Source organism: Clupea harengus, chromosome 21, assembly GCF_900700415.2.
Source record: "Clupea harengus chromosome 21, Ch_v2.0.2, whole genome shotgun sequence".
Taxonomy (NCBI): Eukaryota; Metazoa; Chordata; class Actinopteri; order Clupeiformes; family Clupeidae; genus Clupea; species Clupea harengus.
In genome coordinates, this window is record NC_045172.1 from 16,946,420 (window position 1) to 16,967,356 (window position 20,937).

A 20,937-nucleotide genomic window follows, 5' to 3' on the forward strand; every position below is an offset into this window, starting at 1 on the left:
AACACCGCTGTGCTGATGCTATGGAATCTTTTCTTTTATTAAAATATATGGTTTTTCATACTGAGGCAGTTTTCGCAGCAAATCTGCAAAAACCATCAAACTTGAAACGTACTCCCACATGCAGAAAAAGAACATGTCCCACTCCACCAATATATTGGTTTACATTTAAGATAACATTGCGTTAAAAAAGACGGCGCAGTTGTGTTTTGGGGTCCCTCAGAGGTACTTGTGCTGTGCTAACCTAGCGTTACCGACACAGGCGGAGTGCAGGTGCTTGGGGTCCGGCTTCAAGCAGGGCTCTAAGACTTTCCCCAGGCCTGAGGCTAACGATTGTGGTCACCGTGGTGACATGCCATGAGATCCTTTAAAACAATCTTCAAAAAAAGGGAGCAGTCAAGGGGCATCCAAACCTTGTCATATTCAGCCCTTACATTTTTAACTGGGAGATCTTTCATTGATAGTAGAACCATATCAGTTTAGAGCAGGTTTTCATATGTGAAGAGACCTTGAAAACCTTTAAGAATGTCATGCTTTTATTAAAACCCTTGAGGAATTTCAGAATCTCTGTCTTATGGAGTATTGCCCCATTTCTTCAAGTATGGCAAGTGGGGCAAAAGACAGAGGAATAGAACACTATGTTCTTGTTATTCAACCAGACATGTGAAGACCTACTGTCGATGCGCTTTGTAATGACAGGACTTACTGCAGGAACACACCTGCGCTACCAGTGGTGAGCAACATCGTCGGTAAACCATGGTAAATACGCTGTAAATCACGCCCGTGGTCCTGCCCCCTGCTCTGCCCGCCTCCTCTCATCCTGTCCCAGCAGTGACAGATTTAAGAAGCTTTAAGCTCTAAGTAACGAGGAGAAACAGACCCCAAATCATCTGAGTGCGCAGCAGCTTGTAATCCAGTAGTAATGGATGCCTGTGATGAATCTTCAATGAAACATCGCATGCAACTCTGTCGCCACAGCAGAACTCTCTGAATGAGAAAATAATGGGTCGTTGCTGTTTTTTTCTTCTTCTTCGAGTTCGCAGCTGTTCACAGCTTTCATGAGACGAGCGACTCTCTGGTGTTGTTTGGCAGCCGCTGTGGTGAGGAGGGTCAGTGGGGGCTGGCATTAGATGAGCGACTCTCTGGTGTTGTTTGGCAGCCGCTGTGGTGAGGAGGGTCAGTGGGGGCTGGCATGCAATGTTGGATTAGTAGCTGTTGAAGTGGAACCATTTGGAATGCCCCTCTGGAAACAGCACATTCTGGAGATTTCCATCAGCTCTCTCCCCCAAAAATAACACAAATTGGGCTTTTTCCTGTCAATTCAGCAACATTTGCTGAAACGTATTGATTTCATCAGTTCATTTAAAACCACATTGATTTCCTGACATTCTTTTACTCGTTTATCCTCGGTGAGTAAAAGTTGCAATTTTTCTAAATTGCAATGGAAATGGCGCCTTTATTCTGCCTCAGGCAACCCCCCTTTTCCGCTCTCAAACCCCATTTGTCAGATGTTGTCTTGCATCCCGTGTTTTTCAAGTACAAGTGAGCTCTCTTCTGCCAGAAAGAGTGAATCCTGGGATATCTGAATACACAGTGGAGGTCCTCTCACCGTAAGCCAGGATAATGCTTAATGTCGAAGCTCAGGCACCCTGGCTTTCGGGAGCCCGAGTAAACAGGTTGGATTTGGACAGGTGTGGGCGGATAACTCTCATTTCCTCCCCCCGGCCTCCAAAAACGTTTCAGTCTGTGCAAGTCTGATGGTTTTCTCTGTGCAAGCAGCAGGCAGACACAGGCCTTGAGTCTGAAGAGAGTGCAGGCTCTTCTCAGATGTTAGCTAGCAGATCTTTGCATGGAAATGTGACATTCTTCTGGCCAAGGTGATGCCATGCATGTGTCCTGTGATCAAGTGTGATGATCACGTCACGTCACGTCAGAGTGTGTTTAGCCATGGCTGAGAGGGAGAAGTGGGAGGGTCGAGTTGCAAAATGAATTCATCAACTTCAGTGGTTTAATCTCAATCAGATAAAATGAAGAGACATTTGACAGGGTATAGTTTGTGAGGTCATATTGAAGTTACTGTCATAAATGGCCTGTGTATACAAAGTTAATTCCACCTGCTATTTTAGTGAAGTAAAAAAGAAAAAATGGCTTTGGATGTGATAATTCTGTCTGATTTCCTTCGTGCTCTGTGGAGTCATTCCTTTGTCTTTTGTAAGTGGTGAAACCCTGAAGACGTCTCTCTCTCACACGTCAAACTCTGGGTTATATAAACTGAGAGATGGGGCCATTCTCTATGGAAATCTGGCCTCATACAAGTTCCCCTCAAACAACAACGTCCTTTCTGGCTGCTCGTGTGTATGTATGTGTGCGTGTGTGAGTGTGTGTGTCTGTGTGTGTGTCTGTGTGTGTGCAGGTGTGTGTGTGCGTGTGTGAGTGTGTGTGTGTGCGTGTGTGAGTGTGTGTGTGTGTGTGTGTGTGTGTGTGTGTGTGTGTGTGTGTGTGTGTGTGTGTGTGTGTGTGTGTGTGTGCGTGCGTGCGTGCGTGTCTGAAACCGAGAGAGACATGCAGGCTAACTGAAATGGCTTGCGCCTTGCTTTAATAAAAGAACTTTACGACGTGACAGGCAGTCTGTATCCAAGAAGCCGTCCACATTTGGCCCACAGTTCCACGTCTGCCTGGGGAAAGGAGAGCCATCCTTCCATTCATCTGGAAGGTTACTGAGAGCAAACACAGGCGCGCAGAGCTCGACTGAGATGGGTATTAGGTTTTTATTCGACATTAGACTGTCGAAGTTATTGCTTGATTTAGTGCGGTTTTTAGCATGCACATCACTTGATCATGTGATCAAGCAGGTGTGTCTGTGTCTGTATCACCGCATGATGATATGGTGTGCATTCGGTGAACAGTGGGTAGTGAAAAGGCCGGCATGTCTGTGCAAAGTGGAAATCTCAAGAATTCCAGTTGTTTAAGAACAGTATGTCCTCGCTGTATATTAAGCACTCGCTCCACATCCATTAACGTCAGAGGGAAGAAAAAAAAAGAGACAGAGTTCAGTTAAAGCTGTGATTTGCTTTGAAAGTATTTTAAACGATCTTGTACAGAGAGTACACACACACACACACTAACACAGAGAGACACATTATATGTATTCAGAAGATGTGCTGCAATGACGGACGGATGGTTTTAAATTTACGCCCCAAAGAATTTGCCAGTATAGTAACTTGATGCTTTGTAGTAGATTACATGCTTACATTCTAGGAGCGGAACACATAAATGCCTTGAGTAAGTAACCTTGAAAGATCCCTCTTGGCTCCAGTCCGAAAACATCTCACTTTTTTTTTTTACTCCCCGAGGCCTGTCAGGAAAAGAGGGGCACTTCATAACTACTCCACTTTTCAGCCCGTCCGGAGGAGACTGAGTGGAAGTGACACGCATCAGTGTACTGCGAGCACGGAACCCTCAGCGCGTATCAAAGGCGGTACATCACGCACATCCTCTCAACACGTCTCTCTTCTTGTCTCGTATTCGTCTCTCAGCGGCCGGGGCCTCCCTTCTTCTTTGTCTCATGCCATCTCTCTTTTAACATAAAATGGAGAAAAAAAAAAAGAAAACACAAATCCACCGGATGAATACAAAAGACAGGCAGAGGAGGTTGTTGGCAAATTCCATGTAAGACACGAGGAAGGCAATAATTGACAGCAGCAGCATTCCCTGCCCCCCCCCCCCCCCCCCCATCTGAGATATCCTGTATCTGTCTGAATGCGTTGTGGTTTTTGGTGCCCCTTCGGCTGTTCGCAGGCCTCTGCCAGTGTCAGCTTTAAAAGCCGCCTGCTTCTTCATTCACCCGTTTACAGCCAGATGGGGCCCATGGGAGCCGCAGGAGGGGGAGGACACTGTGTGAAGTGGTTTTGAAGTACCCTGGAGTCTGGGGGGGGGGGGACGGAACTGGCTCTCGTACATTTTAAATGGATAGTGTCACACATTAGGGGGAAAGAGTGCAGTCTAGAAGTGGTTTCTGTATTTAAGAACGCTTACAGTTTACAGATCTGTCATCTGATGTAGGGATGCTTGTAGAATGCCTTTGGAGATACCTTCGTTATTGTGTTTACAGTCATTGTGAGAGGAGCTTTGAAGTACAAGGGTTTTATTTGTGAAAATGTATAGAACTATGACACCTTTCCGTTTTTGTTATGAACGATACCGATATCAGTAAGCTTGTACTGGTATCCCTCTGATGTAAACCACGGTGTGGCTTGGAATTATGGGTTTACAGAGACCCTTTCTGCAGCTATAAACCCCCTTGCATAGTGGTCTTCACAGACCATCAACCTCTCCTTTTCTCGAGATGACAACTGGGCCGTTGGAAACTGAGCAGGGTGCTCGCATGTGTAGATGTGTCTCACAGGCCTTGTGCATCTGGATGTCAGTAGACTCGGTTTAATTAGGACTGCAGTGTGTGTTAGTGTGTGTGTGTGTGTGTGTGGGTGTGTATGTCAGTGTGTGTGCGTGTGTGCCTGTGGGTGTGTCTGTGCATGTGGGTGAGCGAGTTTCCTAGAGATGTAACCATGTGTTTTGTGTGTGTGTGTGTGTGTGTGTGTGTGTGTGTGTGTGTGTGCGTGTGCATGTGTGTGTGCGTGTCATATTTATGAGGTTCTTTGGTGTGGCTGGCCTAACTGCCACCACTCTCAGAAGGTCACCAAAAACACCACACTTCTCCCTGTCCTCCGGTCTGGCATCTGTCAACCCTGTAGTTTCACTACAAATCAGATCACTCTGAATGTTTTCCAGCTGAGCTAGTATGTTCAGATTTTTCTCCTTGACCTTTTCTGTTGGCTTGAGAAAGTGTAACTCGGTGCTCCGGGGGGAATGGTCTACTACAAACCTCGGCTCTGTGGTTCACACAGCCACTCCAGCAGTGTTGTTCAGTTTCCTCTTCACACATGTGTGCGCGTGCACACACAGACACACACACACACACCCAAACATACAGACACACACACACACACACACACACACTTGCAGAACCACCCTCATAGCTGTATCTGCTGAGCCCAGCTAAGGCGGACCTACCGCATCTTTATCTTCCATTGTGTTCACAACCATCTTGGGTGGTCAGACGAGTCACAGTCTCCCCTCTCTCCCCTCTCTCGGGTGCATCCGTGTTCCCCTAGACGCAGCCTCCCAGACCACCTGAAGGTGTCATAATGATCCTCTGTTCCACAGCCCACCCCCACACTACAGATGCAGGGATATATACTCCACTGCAGCCAAAGAGTACTGCGCGCCTAGTTCATTGTGTATTTAAACAAGTATGTGAAAGAAAGAAAGTACGCTGAAAACCTTAAAACACGTGCCTATGGACAGGGGTGGTGAAAGGTACACTTAAAGGTTAATTTAACTGAGCTCCCTCATTTGAAGTTTTCACGGAGGACTTCTCTAGATAAATGATTCCTTCTACTTTGCCAAAGACTCGTGCAGTTTTCCATGAGCACCTAATAGTTATTTTGTTCTCCGCAAGCATGAATCCCCAGCCGGTCCAGGTGGCGCCAGAATGGCTGCTGTGTGAACAGTCCTGCTGTCCCAGTGAGGGGGGGGGGGGGGGGGGGGGGGGGGGTGGTGAGAGAGGGGGCTCTCCGGTGCTGATCGGTGAGTCAGTGCATCAGCATTAAGAACCATGAATGGTGACTTGTCTCTCTGGCCCGCCGTTTGGCCAGCTTGTGACGCAGGGGAGCTTTTGTGCTGCCCAGAATGGACCGCTGCCAGGATGCGTTTTATTTGCGTCACCCCATTCTGCCCCCCTATCTGTCACACTCACTGACCTCGTCACACACATGCCCATGCCCACCCACACGCCCCTGTGCCCCCTTCACAGCTGGAGCCACCGTCATGCCTATAGCTGCCGGATGCAGTCATTTGGGGGCTTCATTCTTCTAAAAACAAGTCCCCATGAATGAATTGTTCTGTTAGTTGTTCACATGACTGTTTCTGTGACTGTTCTATACCTCCCTTCTTTTCCTTCTCTGCACCTCCCTTCTTTTCCTTCTCTGCACCTCCCTTCTTTTCCTTCTCTGCACCTCCCTTCTTTTCCTCCTCTGCACCTCCCTTCTTTTCACCTTCTGTTCCCCCCTTCTCCCTCTCTTTTCATCGGCTTCCTTCCCGCTCTGTGTAATTCTACACATACTGTCATCGCTTACTCAGTGGAGCAAACTAGTCAGATTGCCAGACACCTGTTAGTTTCCTGCAACTGAGACTGTGTGTGTGTGTGTGTGTGTGTGTGTGTGTGCTTATTTGTGTGTGTGTGTGTGTGTGTGTGTGTGTGTGTGTGTGTGTATGTTTGTGTGTGTGTGTATGTTAGTGCGCTGTGTTGTGCTGTATCTGCGTTACCGTGGAACATACACTCTGGAACGTTCGCAGTTCAACCCTGGAATCTGCACACCGCACTGATCCTCTGTCAAAGCCTCTGTCTGATCTCCTCACCCTAAACGGCATGTTATTTTCCCGAGGCCTCTGCTGGGTTCCCCCGGGGCGCGGGGGGGGGGGGGGGGGGGCTCTTGTGTTTCCCAGGTACATCCCTCATCACATCATAATTCAGCGCTGGAAATGTCATTTGTACGTATTAGTTGTCAACACACTGTAAGTTGCACAAGCCATGGGGAAGCCTTGCCCTCTGCTCTGTGTTTAGATGCATTGAAAAATGACTCAAATTGTATTTTATGTAGGGAGGGGGGGGGTCATATGTTTTTCACAGTTGTAAGTTTCATTGTCTGTCATTGAGTCCAGGTACGGGTCCAGAGACTCGCTCAGACCTGCTCCTCCTATGGTTTTAATTATGCAGTTCTCTAGCGTACGAGTCCTTGGAAAGCTATCCTGAGACACATTCATAAAATCTGGGAGACATTATGAAACATCTGCTTGTGTGTGAGTCTGCACGTGTGTGTGGGTGTGTGTGTGTGTGTGTGTGTGTGTGTGTGTGCATGCAGGGGGTGCAAGACAGCCTTGCTCTAAGTGCTTACAGTATTCATAGTGGTATCCTATGGAATCCCCATGTGTCTTCTTTAGCATTGGAACTGAACTCTTGACCTTACTGTTACTAGCCAGGTGCTCTACCAGTCTAGCTTGCATGTATGGGAGGTTTTTATTCAAAGGCACAATGCAGAAGTCATACATTTATTAAAAAAACAAAACAAAACTATACACATAGTTCCCTTAAGGGTTCTCTGTTACTTTTGAAGGGACCAGCATAGGTCATAAGAATATGCCATAGTCAATAAGTCAATGATATTATACCTAGTTCTAATTGTTACTTTTATTTGGACTTAACTAGCATGTAAACAGTTCCAGGGTGAATATACTTGATTTTGACCAGGGGAGTGAGGTGCGACATTGGTCTCACCTCCCCCCCCCCAGGTCGAGACAAAGAACCCTGCATGCATGGCCCATTTGAATAGACGGTAACACCCCTTAATGTCAGTGTATTTAACAGACTGTTCCCCAAGGAACAAGTCAGATATGCTGAGGTGAAGTTCTGTGAGGGAGGATGGATCTGAAAGTCTCTGTCTCACAAATGGTCGGCCGCCATTCTTCAAGAATAAACCTGAATCCTGACTGATCAAACCTAAGACTGAATCTTCAATATATGGTATAAAACTAATTACCATCACTTTTATAGCACTTCATTGTTTTACTGTACATGGATTCCTCTCCAGTTTAACAATTCTCACAGAGGATTATCTGAAGATATACATGTTCCTGTGCCTGTATTTCACCACATTGCTTCTTGTTAAGTTGGCCATTAACACCTTAACAGGCAACATTGAGTTCAAAGAAAAGTCTTAAAAGTCTTAAAAGTCTCACTCCTCACCAGCGGATAGCAAGAAGAATGTTAATGAGTCCTGCCTTGCTAAAAATAAGCCCCTTTGTCTTTTCTGTGTTTGTGTGTGTGTGTGTTTGTGTGCGTTTGTGTGTGTGTGTGTGCGTGTGTGTGTGTGTGCGTGCGTGTGTGTGAGTGTGTGTCACCACCCTCTGTGCAGTTCAAACCTGGCTGCACAGTTACTGGACAGACGTTTCAATCTCTGTCTCTCTCTTTCTCCTCTTTTGTAACGCGCCCCGCGCGCCCCTTCCACGGTGTGTGTGTGTGTGTGTGTGAGTGTGTGTGTGTGTATGTGTGTGTGTGTGTGTGTGTGTGTGTGTGTGTGTGTGTGTGTGTGTGTCGGGCGTTTCCCCAGCTGCTCTGAGCTCACCGGACTCCGGGGCGGCACCTGTGAGCATAACACAGCACTCATTAGTCTAAAACAATTACGTCTACGGCTTTTGAAGTCTCCGCGTAGTGCGAAGTTAGCTCTCTCGCTGGGGTGATTCACAGCTGAAGCACTCGCCAGTGGAAACCCCTTCAAACAGTAACCACTCTTCCCCGCACTCTCCAGACCTGCCCCCCGAGCCGCCAGGGACAGGCTGATGGTTTTTTTCGGGAGCCCTGGGGCAGGAAGGGGGCTGTTGGGGGGTGAGGAGGTGATGGTGGGGTACGTGGGGGACGTGGGCTGTCTGGGCCTCCGATGAGTGATCTGGGCTGCCACTCTGAAGCCTCTCCATCACTCAGATGTGTGGCATGTGCCAGACTGTTGTCGTTGGCAACGTCGGAGTGGAATGGTGGAGCTCTGGCTAGGCCCACGTTCAGCCCTGTTCTCTCCCAGACTGAGTAAGATGAGTGTGAGAGGGAGAGAGAGGGGAAAGAGAGAGAGATGAGTGTGAGAGGGAGAGTGAGGGGAAAGAGAGAGAAGGACTTGGCATCTGCCAACACCAGTTACAGCTATTGAATTATGAAATGGCAAAGCGTTTAGAGAAACCAAATACATACATGCATAATCCAGAGGAGAGAGAGAGAGAGAGAGAGACAGACAGACCGTAGGCAGTGGAAGCAGTTGGGGAGGGTGGCGGGGGGGTAGAGAGATTGAGAGAGATAAAGTAGGGAATAGGGGAACAGTGAAAAAGAGAGGGATAGAGGAAAGTGAGAGAGGTGACCAAGATGAGAGACATAAAGAGAGGACTACAGGTGAAGGGGGGCGAGACGAAGGGGAGAGAACGGACGCCAGAGATAAGTTGTGTTTGTTTGTTTTTTTGTAGTACTGTGACAGCTCTCAGTGAGGGCCAGGCCACAGTGATCAGCATACACACACAGGCTGAAGACATTCACAGATGCTGTTGCCTTACAGACATAGTGAGAGGCTGTTTCTCTGCAGACACAGTGAGAGGCTGTTGCTCTGCAGACTCAGTGAGAGGCTGTTTTGAAGTCTGGCAGTGATTAATTGCTGTCCTTAAGCTCATGCATCATTCCTCAGGGATCTCATGACCTTATAAACTAAGTTATGCAAATAATGAACTAAATGCTTTTGTTCATGGCCTGGCCGGCAGAACAACAGCACATTAAATCACTGTGGCTTCAGTTGGTGCATAAATATTGGAAATTAAATGAAATGTTGGCCGTTCCCCCTCGGCCCTCTCCGCCGGCGTTTGTTTATTAGATTACGGTCAGAAAGAATGGCCCAGAAGCTACTTCTCTTCTCCTCTCCTCTCTCTCCTCTTCTCTTCTCTCCTCTGTCTCCTCTCTCTCCTCTCCTCTTCTCTCTTCTCTCTCTCCCACTGTTGGGAGATATGTCTGTTTCTGGAATGGATGGTCAGGCCTAACTTAATTTATCCTCAAATAGCCATCCGCTAATTTCCCCTAACGCAGCACGTTATATGTTTTTAAATGGATATGCTTAATTTTGGAATCTTGTAGGGCTTTATTCATTTAGGGAACATGTTTATGTGCCTTTTGAAACTTTAGCCTAGTTTTTTTTAGTCCGTGCGAAACTCACAGGATTGTTGCCCCGTCTGCTGCCGTCCAGAGCACACAGAAAAACACTTTTTGGGAAGATCAGATGATCCCATCGCAGTCAAAACTCCTTCCCTCTTCTCTGCACCGGAATGGTTTTTCGGGGGATGTGGAGCAACCCAGATGTCTTGTCAGACCACCCTTGAGTAGGCCTGCTCTCCTCTGGTGTCTGGGAACCAGGAGAGATTCTGGCCAGTGTATTCTGGCTGGTGGTTCAGTCGCTCCGTAACATGCTGGAGCAGTTCGCCTCACTCTGGGATTCATTTTCGTTTCACCACTGATAAACTTTGGCGCGGTCGACCTGAGTTAACACATCGTTTCAATCATTCTGATCCCAACCCATTCTGCTCTCTTTTCCCAACATCACATCACTCTCTCTCTCTCTCTCTCTCTCTCTCTCTCTCTCTCTCTCTCTCTCTCTCTCTCTCTCTATCTCTCTCCACCCATCCATCTCTTGTTTATGTCCCTACATCCCCATTTAGATTTTTCTTCCCTCCATCACATTCATCATTTCTTTTCTCCCCTCCCCAGTTATTCGGTTCATTTTCTTGTCTTCCAATCAGCCTCCCAGTTGCTTTTTTTTTCGTTTTCTTCCACCGATCCCTCTTTCCCCCCCCCCCCATCTCCCCTCTCTCACCATCCAGCCAAAGGCAGGCAGGGCCTTTGGTGAGAGTCTGTGAGTTCCTCTGCACTAATGCGGCATCTCTTGTCTCACAGCCACCCTTTTATGGAAGAAACGGACAGACAGGAAGTGTGACCGTGTTCCGTAACGAACCGCGCTGAATCACGGTGGTTTTCATTGGAGAGAAAAAAGGCCACATTGTCCCGAACACGGAGAGCAGACTTGTTTATGAAACTTTTGGCCGCATGTTTCGTTTTAATGGTGATTAATGAGAAAAAGCTGACTGCACAGTCGCTGGCATATACCAGTGTGCAAATGCCAACCTGCGAATGTTCAGGGTTTTTGGTTGTCTCTTACCAAACTCAGACTCTTTAACTCAGGGGCATTTTGTTTGTTTTTCTCAAACATTGCACATTTTTCTTAAAGGGTCAAATACCAACTTTTGTTTCATTCTGCGAGCATAACACCATTCAACATCACAACATCATTCTTGGTATAACCTAAATACGTTTAAATGGATTTGGCATAGCAGTAAATGGTCAGAATGGGTTGGAGCTAATATACATTTTTGATGAACTAGCTGGGTCAGGACCGGTTAAGGCCTTTTTTAGTGAAATTCTCAGCTATTGAACTGTTGAGCAGGATGTGATAGCAATATAGGTCTAGAGGCAGTAATGTGTCATCTCTTTACGATAGCAGTAGCAGTAGAAGCAGCAGTGTCATGAAGACCATCCCTACTGCATTGCTCATGACTTTCCAAAAGTGGAAACTGTCTAGAGCACTGTCACGCCCATCTCAAGATGTCATTATCTCAAAAAGAGGACTTATCCTCAGTGAATCAGGATCATCCAATTTTTTTTTTCCTGATTTCCTTCAAGTGGCATGACATTTCACACTGGAAAAGGAGCTCTCCAGATATCCATGGCACAGGCAGCTTCATGCTTGTGGATTAAGCCTAACATACTCTGACATGTTCATCCCAGGATTTTACCAAAACGTTGGGCCATCACCACAAATACTTTTTGAAGAGTGATATTCCACTCCGAGGCTCCGGCGAGAGGATGTGAGTGCAAAGCAAGGATTTCGTGTAAATCTCTCTGACATTAGGGGACACATTCCACTGTACTGCGGTGTATCCTCAATCGGTTTTCCTACTGCGCACACCACCAAGCCGTGGCAGGTTTAGGGAACAGGAAAACAGGAAAACAGGAAAAATGATGCGAGGGCTACTAGCATAATCCCTCTCTAATTGTGTGGTATTTGGAGTAGTCCACATGATCTTAGCCATGCTTTCCCCATCTTGCTCTCTCTCTCTCTCTCTCACACTCTCTCTCTCTCTATATATCTCTCTGTCTATCTCTCCATCTCTTCTTGGATAGGTTGTGTCTGTTTTTCTCCTGTTATGTTTGATGTCTCCCTCTTCAGTCTGCTCTTGAGTGGTTTCCGTGCCATCTCTTAGGTGTGTTCACATTCTCAGATGTTTTTCAGATGTTTTTCTGGCTCGTGACACGTTGAGAAAAAAAAAAGGTCTACGCTAAATGGGCTTTTCAAAATAGAGTTCAGGAACCACACGCCATGGGTTGGGCAGCAGATTGATTAGCACTGATTTACGAGGGCTTTTTTGTTTTTTGTTTTTTGTTTTTTTCCCCTCCACACCTCTTTCTATTCTTGAAATGTTTATTCTCTGTGTTCTGAGGGTTCCTGGGGATTTTCCACTGGCCACATAGGTTTTGTGTTAATGTACGCAGGCGATCTTTCTCAAGGATGCTGAGTTTGAGAGTCTCTTGGAGGCTCTTTTGTGTTGATATCCTTAAATCCTGCAAATTTAAGTGTCCCATATTTTAGTACACTGCATTCATCATTAATTTCTTTTACCTTTTGACTTTTTGCAGAGGCACAACTATTCCAAAGGCAGATGCTAAGGTATGTGGTAACCTCCCGCTTCTCCACACCTCTACACACTTATTAGATATGAACAGTTATATCATTTTATCTGTAATAAATGTACATAGCTGTACACATATAAAGATTCAGTGTTTGTGTGGATCTGTTTGAAAATCATGTATTTGAAGCCCCTCAGTATGGATGCAGAAGTGTTCACGTTCCGATCAGGCACGCTAATCCCAATGTATGATCTCAGCGCCACAACACCTGTCTACTACTGCATTTACACGTGTGGCATCGCTCTGTGGGATTATAATCCAGAAGAGTAGATTACTCTTCCGCGATGCTACACTGTTGCTGTGGGAGCTGTAGCCTTGCATGTGTTTGCTGTGCCACTGTGTATGTGTTTGTGTGTGTGTTTTGAGCATGTTGCACGTGTGTGTGTGTTTGTGTGTGTCTCTGTTGACCTGATCAGGCTGAGCCCCAGGAGATCATAAAGCCTGTGCCCATCACACACACCTCCGCCTCGCCCGTGCCCTTCTCCAGTGGGGGCGGCGGCAGCGGCAGGGGCAGCCCCGCGCCCGCCTACAACAAGACGGCCCGGCCCTTCGGGGGTGGCGGCGGAGCTCCTTCGTCGGGGGTTTCCACGCCCCCCCGCGTGGCCTTCATCCCCTCCGCCTCCTCGGCCTTCACCCCCACCGCCCCCACCGCCGCCCCCGTCCACTCCCAGCACCAGCAGAAGCAGCCTATCCGCGCCTTCCCCCCTCCATCCTCCTCCTCCTCGGCCTCCTCTTCGGCCTCCTCCTCCCCGGGCCGTAACACGGGCCCCGCCCCGCCGCCCTCCTCCGTCTACAACACGCCCATCCAGCTGTACTCGAGCGAGAACGCCGTCGAGGTGGCCATGGGACAGCAGAGGGGGCTGCTGGAGGCCAAGGGGGGTGTGGAGCTCTTTAACGGGTGAGAGTCACATACTAACCCCACTGTCCTGAGGCACTACAGACACACACATACACACACACACACACACACACACATATATACACACACACACAAGCACACACACACACACAGGCACACACACACACACACACACACACACACACACACAGACACAAACACACACACACACACACACACACACACACACACACACACAGAGACACACAGACACACAGACACACACACTCACACACTCTCACACACACACACACACAGAGACACACACGTACACACACACACACACACACAGACACAACCCAGAATCTCTGCTTCAACTCGCTTCCACCTTTACCCTCACAGACAGTTTCATCTCACAGACAAGTACGCTTATACAGATGTTTTTTTTTGGGAACCAGGAGAAAACATACTGTTCATAGTTTGGACGAAACCTGCCCCATTGCGAAGTTCAAATCAAATATGGTTCTGATTCATTGTTTCCAATTGAGCGAACTGACCTGAGTTATTCACCGTCGGGGTATTCAAATGTTTTCTGAAAATATTACATTTCTTTTTCATCCCAATCGGCATCTGTCACAGATCAGTTCTGCAGGTGGTTTATAGTAAAAGGAAGTGGTGCAGAGCGGAGATTCATACTTCTCGGATCATGTTTCGAACCTCAACGGTGTGAGTCTGGGATACAGCTGGTCTGGAGCTCCATCAATCGTGATAGGCTGTGCTCCTGAGACCGTGTGATTGGTGTTGCTCCTGGCTGGGACGATCTGGTTGGCTGCGCTCATGGGTGGGGTGATTTTGTTTGGCTGTGCTCATGGGTGTGATGGTTTGATTGGTTGTGTTCCTAGGTTGGGTGAGAGGGTGTGAAGTGTCCCCATGGAACACCAGTGTGATCTTGCTTCTCACTCTGCAGGAAACCTGCTGACCTCCCAAGCACTGTTGCTTTTGACAGCTCTCACACGGAATGGGAACAAAAAAGAGTGTGAAGGACAGGGGTTGAAACGAGAACCGTTCTAGCTCTCCAGTGTTCTCCCCGGACTCCCAAATCATCTTGTGAGGGCAGCCTTCTTGTGAGAGCATAACACACACTGACACAGGATTCTGTGGAGGTTCTGCAAGGGAGGAGCTTTTTTGTGGAGCTTGTTGATGTTTCTTCTTACAGTAGGATAATGTAAAGTTTCTCCTTCCACTGATAAGATTGCATAGCTCTTACAATACTGTGAGTCTCTTTGGATACAATCTCCTAAATGACCTAATGTAAATGAGACAGCAGTTCTGTCTGAGAATAGTATGATTATGAGGTCATTTCATTCAAATATTTATAACAAAACACTTTTAGTATAGTTGAATTGAAGAGTCCTTACTTAAGGATGCTAGGTAATAACTACCATTACAGCTTTAGCAGTCTCAGCAGTCAGCAAGGCCTCTGATACCCACCTACTTTTAATTGATAGCCGAGCCGCCGGTGTTGCCAAAACGCTGTTGTGAGAACCCTGGCACTTGTTTCTAATTAGCCGGGGAAGCCATAACAGCCAAGAAGGACACCAAGAACCGTGCTGCTGTTTACCTTCGAGGACGGAGGGAAAATCTAGGAACATAATGGCGCCCATCCAGGGCTGTAACTCATGCTGTTAGCGGCTGGATTGGACTAACAGATGCTGTGTTTTTCTTTTGTCAGCAGCTGCCACTGGACCATGGTCAGCTCTGTGTAATAGCATTTTATTGAGAGCTGAATATAGGGCTATGTAGTACATATGGAGATTGGATTCATTTGTTCCCATGTGTTTTAGAGGTTAAAGCACAAGAAGGAGGTATTTTATTTGTTGACATAAAATTTTGTTGTGGTCATTAATGGGTGTGTGTGTGTGTGTGAACATTGAACACAGGGGAAGCATCTGTGATTGTGTTCCATGCCCCGCCACAACCTTGTACGTGTGTGTGTGTGTGTGTGTGTGTGTGTGTGTGTGTGTGTGTGTGTGTGTGTGTGTGTGTGTCAGCTCTCAAATATTTAGTGATGGAAAGTCCAAAGTGATGGAAAGTGTCAGTGATATGTAGGAATTGAGCTGCCACAGCCAGACCCAGTGATTTTCAGTGTCTCTCCTCCAGATAAATTGCACCTGTTGAGACATAATTATGGTGAACTTACACTACTTATAATTATACTATACTTACTGAAGTTCAGTTTCTGAGTGTGAACTTCTATATGTGTGCCATCTCACATCTAGTCAGTGATGGTACAGAAGAGTGATGAACAGTCCAAAGTGATGGGAACAGTTTGTTAAATTACACTGCACAGGGGCTGCATTCTTATTCACGGCAGTAGTTCAGATTCTGAGAGTGAATTTAAGCTTGGCTCTTGCTAATTCCACTGACCTTGCATCCGTTTGGTCAGTATTTGAACCATGGAAACCCTGACTCTTGTGACGCCTTACAGTAGGATCTTCTGTGGTCGTCCAGGCAGATTTGTAGGCTAGATGAGTGGCTGAGAAAGACTCCACATAGCTTCAAAGGATCAGTTAATTGGCACTTCAGTCTCCCAGTCACAAGGCTTATGACATGAGGCCTGATTTGAGTTTGGAGTGGATTTGAGTTTTATGGCCTGCTCAGATTGTATGTGATGGATAACGTGATATGAACGTGGTATGTAAACAAGCACAGTAAACAAGCATAGTGACAGATAAAGATTGTCTCGAGTCAATGCACTTAGTAAACATCCTAATATTAACTATCTTGGGAATGATATCTTCCTCCTGTGCAGGTAAGAAACTGCATGTGTGTTTGTGTGTTTGTGTATGTGTGTGTGTGTGTGTGTGCTCACTTGTGAGTGTTTGGTTTCACGTGTCTGTGAAGCATCTCTGAGGGGTTCTTCTGATGAAAATGCCATTCTTCAGTTTTTACTGTCTTCCACTTTTCTCTACCTTTTCGTTCCATCACTCCCCTTTTTTTCTCAACAGAAGCAGCCTGTAGTGACCAAGTGAGTGTGTTCATGTGCGTGTGTGTGTGTGTGTATGTGTGTGTGTGTGTGTGTGTGTGTGTTTACGTGTGTTTACGTGTGTTTTTGAGTTTGACAAAAACACCCCATGCACTGATTTGGGTTCCTGCAATGAAATTGACTCGCATGCTTCATAAACACCAGCCCCACCCCACCCCAGCCCCACCACCACCCTCTGACTAATAGTTCCTTCATTTAGCGTAGCGCTGTGTGGACGTGAAGCCGCTGCCTGTGGAAGAACGGAGGGGATTCAGCTGTCAGTGTGTGTCATGACCACAGATTCGTCATCAGCCACAGCGGTTTGCTCTCCCACCTATTCTACCATAACCCTGATCCACAGTCAGTTCAACGGCTCACTGCACACCCTTATCATTTAGTGTGTTGGTTTACAGAAGTACCTCAGCCTTGCGCGTGTACTACCGGCCTCTGATTAGTCAGAATGTGGATGCGGTTAGCATCACTCCCTCGACAGACATAAATCTGATCCTGTGTCAGTTATCGCACCGGTGCAGCTCATTTCACTGTTCTCGGGGAGATGAATAGGCCCAGAATTAAATGTTCTTGACGTGAGGGAAAAGATGATTAAAGGGAAGTACGATTAAATGGAGTTAGTGTTTTGGCCTTGGGGTATAGTTGGCTTCAGTTAACGTTCTCTGGTTTGAGTATGCCACTGTATTGTCACCATCACTTACCTAAGATCATGCCACTATAACGCCGTCTGTACTGAATAAAGAACTAAAATAGGTGCATCAACATTTGATTTTTAAGTCATTGTGACCTAGAATTTGACCTCCGACCCCATTGTCGCATCTGTTACTGCCACACTGCTGACCTCAGAGGGCAGTATAATGCACTGTCGCAGTCTCACACGCATGTCATCATGCCCTGGTGCAGAGTGCGTGGGTGGCATCTGTGGGTGTCTGTCTTCCCTGTCAATGTGTTTATTTAAGGCCAGCCATTCATTACACACGATACTGTGGTGTGTATTAATAGCAGAGCTCCCCATCTCACCATTCTCTTTAGAACACACAGACATGGATATATCACTCAGACATGTGTAGAGACACACACACACACGCACACACACACACACACACGCACACACACACACACACACACACACACACACACACACACACACACAGGGGTAGGCAGAGACACCATACTTAAACACCCAATGTGCTCCTTGCTTTGTACACAGATATTGGGAAATGGGAAATCTGCATTCAAGCAGTGTTTGCTCAAAGCGTTTTGAAAAAATGACTTCTATTCATATACCAGTCAGCCAATTAGACCGAGCCCACAGTTGCCACCTAGTGGTGATAAGCCATAACTTATCACCAAGGGGAGCTTACATCTTGGCTATAAGCCAGTACTAAAACAAGCCAAAATAACTCATTTCCTTGCTGACAGTGGAATGTGACAAGATAAATATTTGCCTGTGATGCTGTGTGTGATAATAACAGTATTGAGTTAGTCAGAGACCTCTTTCCTCTACTAATTCACATATCTCCTTAATCAGATATAATTGTCTTCCCTGAAAGGATACCTGTTTGTGTTTCTGGTCGATTGTAATGACATCCAGATATCATTTTGTCTTGACCTGCTTTATTCAATTACTCTACTTTCCTACTCCCCCCCCCCCCCCGTAGTGGACCCCAGAGTATTCTGAAGTAAGTGGTCTCTTGTGGGATATTTTGTAGAGGAATTTGGTTTGTTTAGTTTAGTAACGTGGTTAGTTTATCTGTGGCAAATCTCTCTGTCCTCCCTGTCTTCTGGTTCTCCTCTGTGTCTCCTCTCTCACGCCACTCCTCCGCTGCATTCCGTCTCTCCTCTGCTCTCTGTCCACCTCAAGGAAAATTCCTCCCAGGTAAACAGGAAAGATCTGTGTGCGTATGTCTCTGAGTGCGTGCGTGTGTGTCTGTGTGTATGTGTGAGTGTGTGTGTGTGTGTGTGTGTGTGTGTGTGTGTGTGTGTGTGTGTGTGTGTGTGTGTGTGTGAGTGTGTGTGTGTGTCTGTGTGTGTGTGTTTGTGTTTGTGTTTATTTTAAAATCATCTGGAAATGTTTTGTTTTTGTTAGTTTGTTTTCTGGAGTGTAAAGACCGTTGGAGAACATTGTAGTTCAGGGAGGATGAATCACAAAGTCACAGAGCTGTATTAGTGGCCAGCAAAGGGCCAATAGTAATAGAGTTACATTATGAGTGTGGCTGTGGTTATGATGATGGTACAAATAAAAACGGTGAGCCCATTTGTGATGTTATGACAGTGATGATAACGCTGGTATTGAGAACACCATGATTAGTCCTTACTGTGTGTGTGTGTGTGTGTGTGTGTGTGTGTCATTGTCCCCAGGACGGCGAAGAAGCCCGTGTTGACTGCGGAGCGTGAGGTGGCTCCGCCCCCGGCCCCGGTGTCCCACAGCAGTAAGCAGCGTCTGATGGAGGACACGGAGGACTGGCACCCGCGCACCGGCACCTCTCAGTCCCGCTCCTTCCGCATCCTGGCCCAGATCACCGGCACCGAGAATGGTACGCTCACCAGCCTCCTCCTCCTCCTCCTCCTCTTCCTCCTCCTCCTCCACCTCCTCCTCCTCCTCCATCCTCTCCTGACTGATGCCTCTCATCTCCTCACTACCTCTTCTCCTCTTGCTTCAGCCATCTTCATTTCAGTCACACTCTCCTTCTCTGGTCTCCTCCCTCACCTCCCTCATTTCTCTCATTCCTTAATATACTTTTCTTCTCTTCTGTTCTTTCTGTTTGTTTTACTCATTCCTCTCCACTTCTTTCTGTTTTGCTTCTGTTCTCTCACTCACTCTGCCTTTCCCTCTGCTTCCTGGCCTCAGTGTGGTAGGATGTCTGGATTACAGTCACACACATACACACACACACACACAAACACACACACACACACACACACACACACACACACACACTTACACATACACACACATGCAAAATACACAACGTAGCGACTGGAGAGAGCAGTCACCCCACCCAGCCTTGAACCCGGGTGCCAAATCAGCACCCTGACCACAATGCCAAACAGCCAGGCTCGTTGGTATGGCAGTCAGAGCACATACTCAACTGTAGTGACGGCCCTCACACGCACACACACACGCACACAAACACACACACACACGCACATACACACACACTCCCACAGATGAACTTATTTAACTTGGGCAGCCTTCTTCTCACTCAGCTCCTCAGTCTTACTGCGTCATAACTCTCCTCTTGTCACATCGGCTCTCTCATTGCCATCCCGCCCTCTTAATAACATCACCTCAAAAAGCCATGATGCACTTAAGCATCTCTGAGCCATACTGACAGGCACTAGGTTTTCATTATCTGCAGAGCCTTTGCACCAGTCTAAACTCACCAGTCATGTAAGAGATAAAGAACCAAAGTGTGTGTGTGTGTGTGTGTGTGTGTGTGTGTGTGTGTGTGTGTGTGTGTGTGTGTGTGTGTGTGTGCTGTATGGTTCTTCCATGGGAAGGGGGATTACTACACACCTCTCATGATGGGGTAGACACACACACACACACACACACACATGCCAGCATCTGATGCAGGAATAGATAGACTGGCTACTGACTGCTGCCATTTATCTACAGACAGGCCTGGCACAAGGCCTTCGTGTAGAGGAAGGCGTAATACAGGGGCATGATGCCAGGCTATAGATTACTGCCCTGTGTGCCACTGTCCTGTCAACACTCCTGTAGCACCAGGCTTAGTGTGCCACTCTGCCCTTAAGCCCTGGCAGCCCTGCCTGGCGTATGTGACGGGAGGGTGCCCCGGGGCTCAGCTGTGCTGAAGTGTGTGTGACAGGAGTGTGACAGGAGTTTGACATGGAGTTTACTGACGCTGTGATTTGTTCAGATGGTCTGGGGGGTTTCTTCAGGCCGCAGCACGTTGAATGAGGGGGGAATAAGGGGGGCACAAGGTGCAGTAGCCCAGGCAAAGGGCCTAGGGTCAGGCCAGTCAGATTTATGCAGATGGACACGAGCGTGTTTGCACAGCTGGGCTGGATGGGAATGCTGTTTGGTAGGTTAGCAACCTCAAAATGTTCCTCCCACCCACATACACACACACACACACACACACACACACACACACACACACACACACACACATACACAGCGATACCCACACACACACACACACAAACACACACACACACACACACCCACAGCGATACCCACACACACAGACACATACACATACGCAAATACATCCTTCCAGACATATACATATGCACAGGCAAATACGCACATGTATATGCGCTTACTCAAACACACATCCACACATGCCCATATGCACAAGCAAATAGGTACAGGCTTTCACACACACACACACACACACACACACACACACACACACACACACACACTCACACACACACACACAGACACACACACACACACACAGACACACACACACACACACACACACACACAGACACACACACACACACACACACACACACACATTCCCACAGATGAACCTTATTTAACTTTGGCTAAAGACAATAGCACATGACAGAAGCAGCGTGCTGTGGTAACTGTGTTATGTTCTCGGAAAAAGCCGTAACGTGATCTTCAGCACGAGAAGAAATTAGAGA

The 20,937-nt window shown here is 47.2% G+C and overlaps 1 protein-coding gene across 3 annotated transcripts in view; it reads left to right on the forward strand.

The window, feature by feature from the left end:
• The window catches only part of pdlim5b (PDZ and LIM domain 5b), a 67,474-nt gene that overhangs the window by 31,364 nt on the left and 15,173 nt on the right, over positions 1-20,937 (forward strand). The window contains exons 4-8 of one of the 3 annotated variants that reach the window (XM_031558362.2): positions 12,383-12,413; positions 16,280-16,299; positions 17,970-17,990; positions 18,173-18,187; positions 18,670-18,845. In XM_031558362.2, the coding sequence (XP_031414222.1) occupies positions 12,383-12,413; positions 16,280-16,299; positions 17,970-17,990; positions 18,173-18,187; positions 18,670-18,845 (263 nt within the window). Of the gene's footprint in view, positions 1-12,382; positions 12,414-12,849; positions 13,332-16,279; positions 16,300-17,969; positions 17,991-18,172; positions 18,188-18,669; positions 18,846-20,937 lie in introns of all 3 variants that reach the window. The other 2 variants (XM_031558363.2, XM_031558361.1) reach the window with 2 other exon arrangements.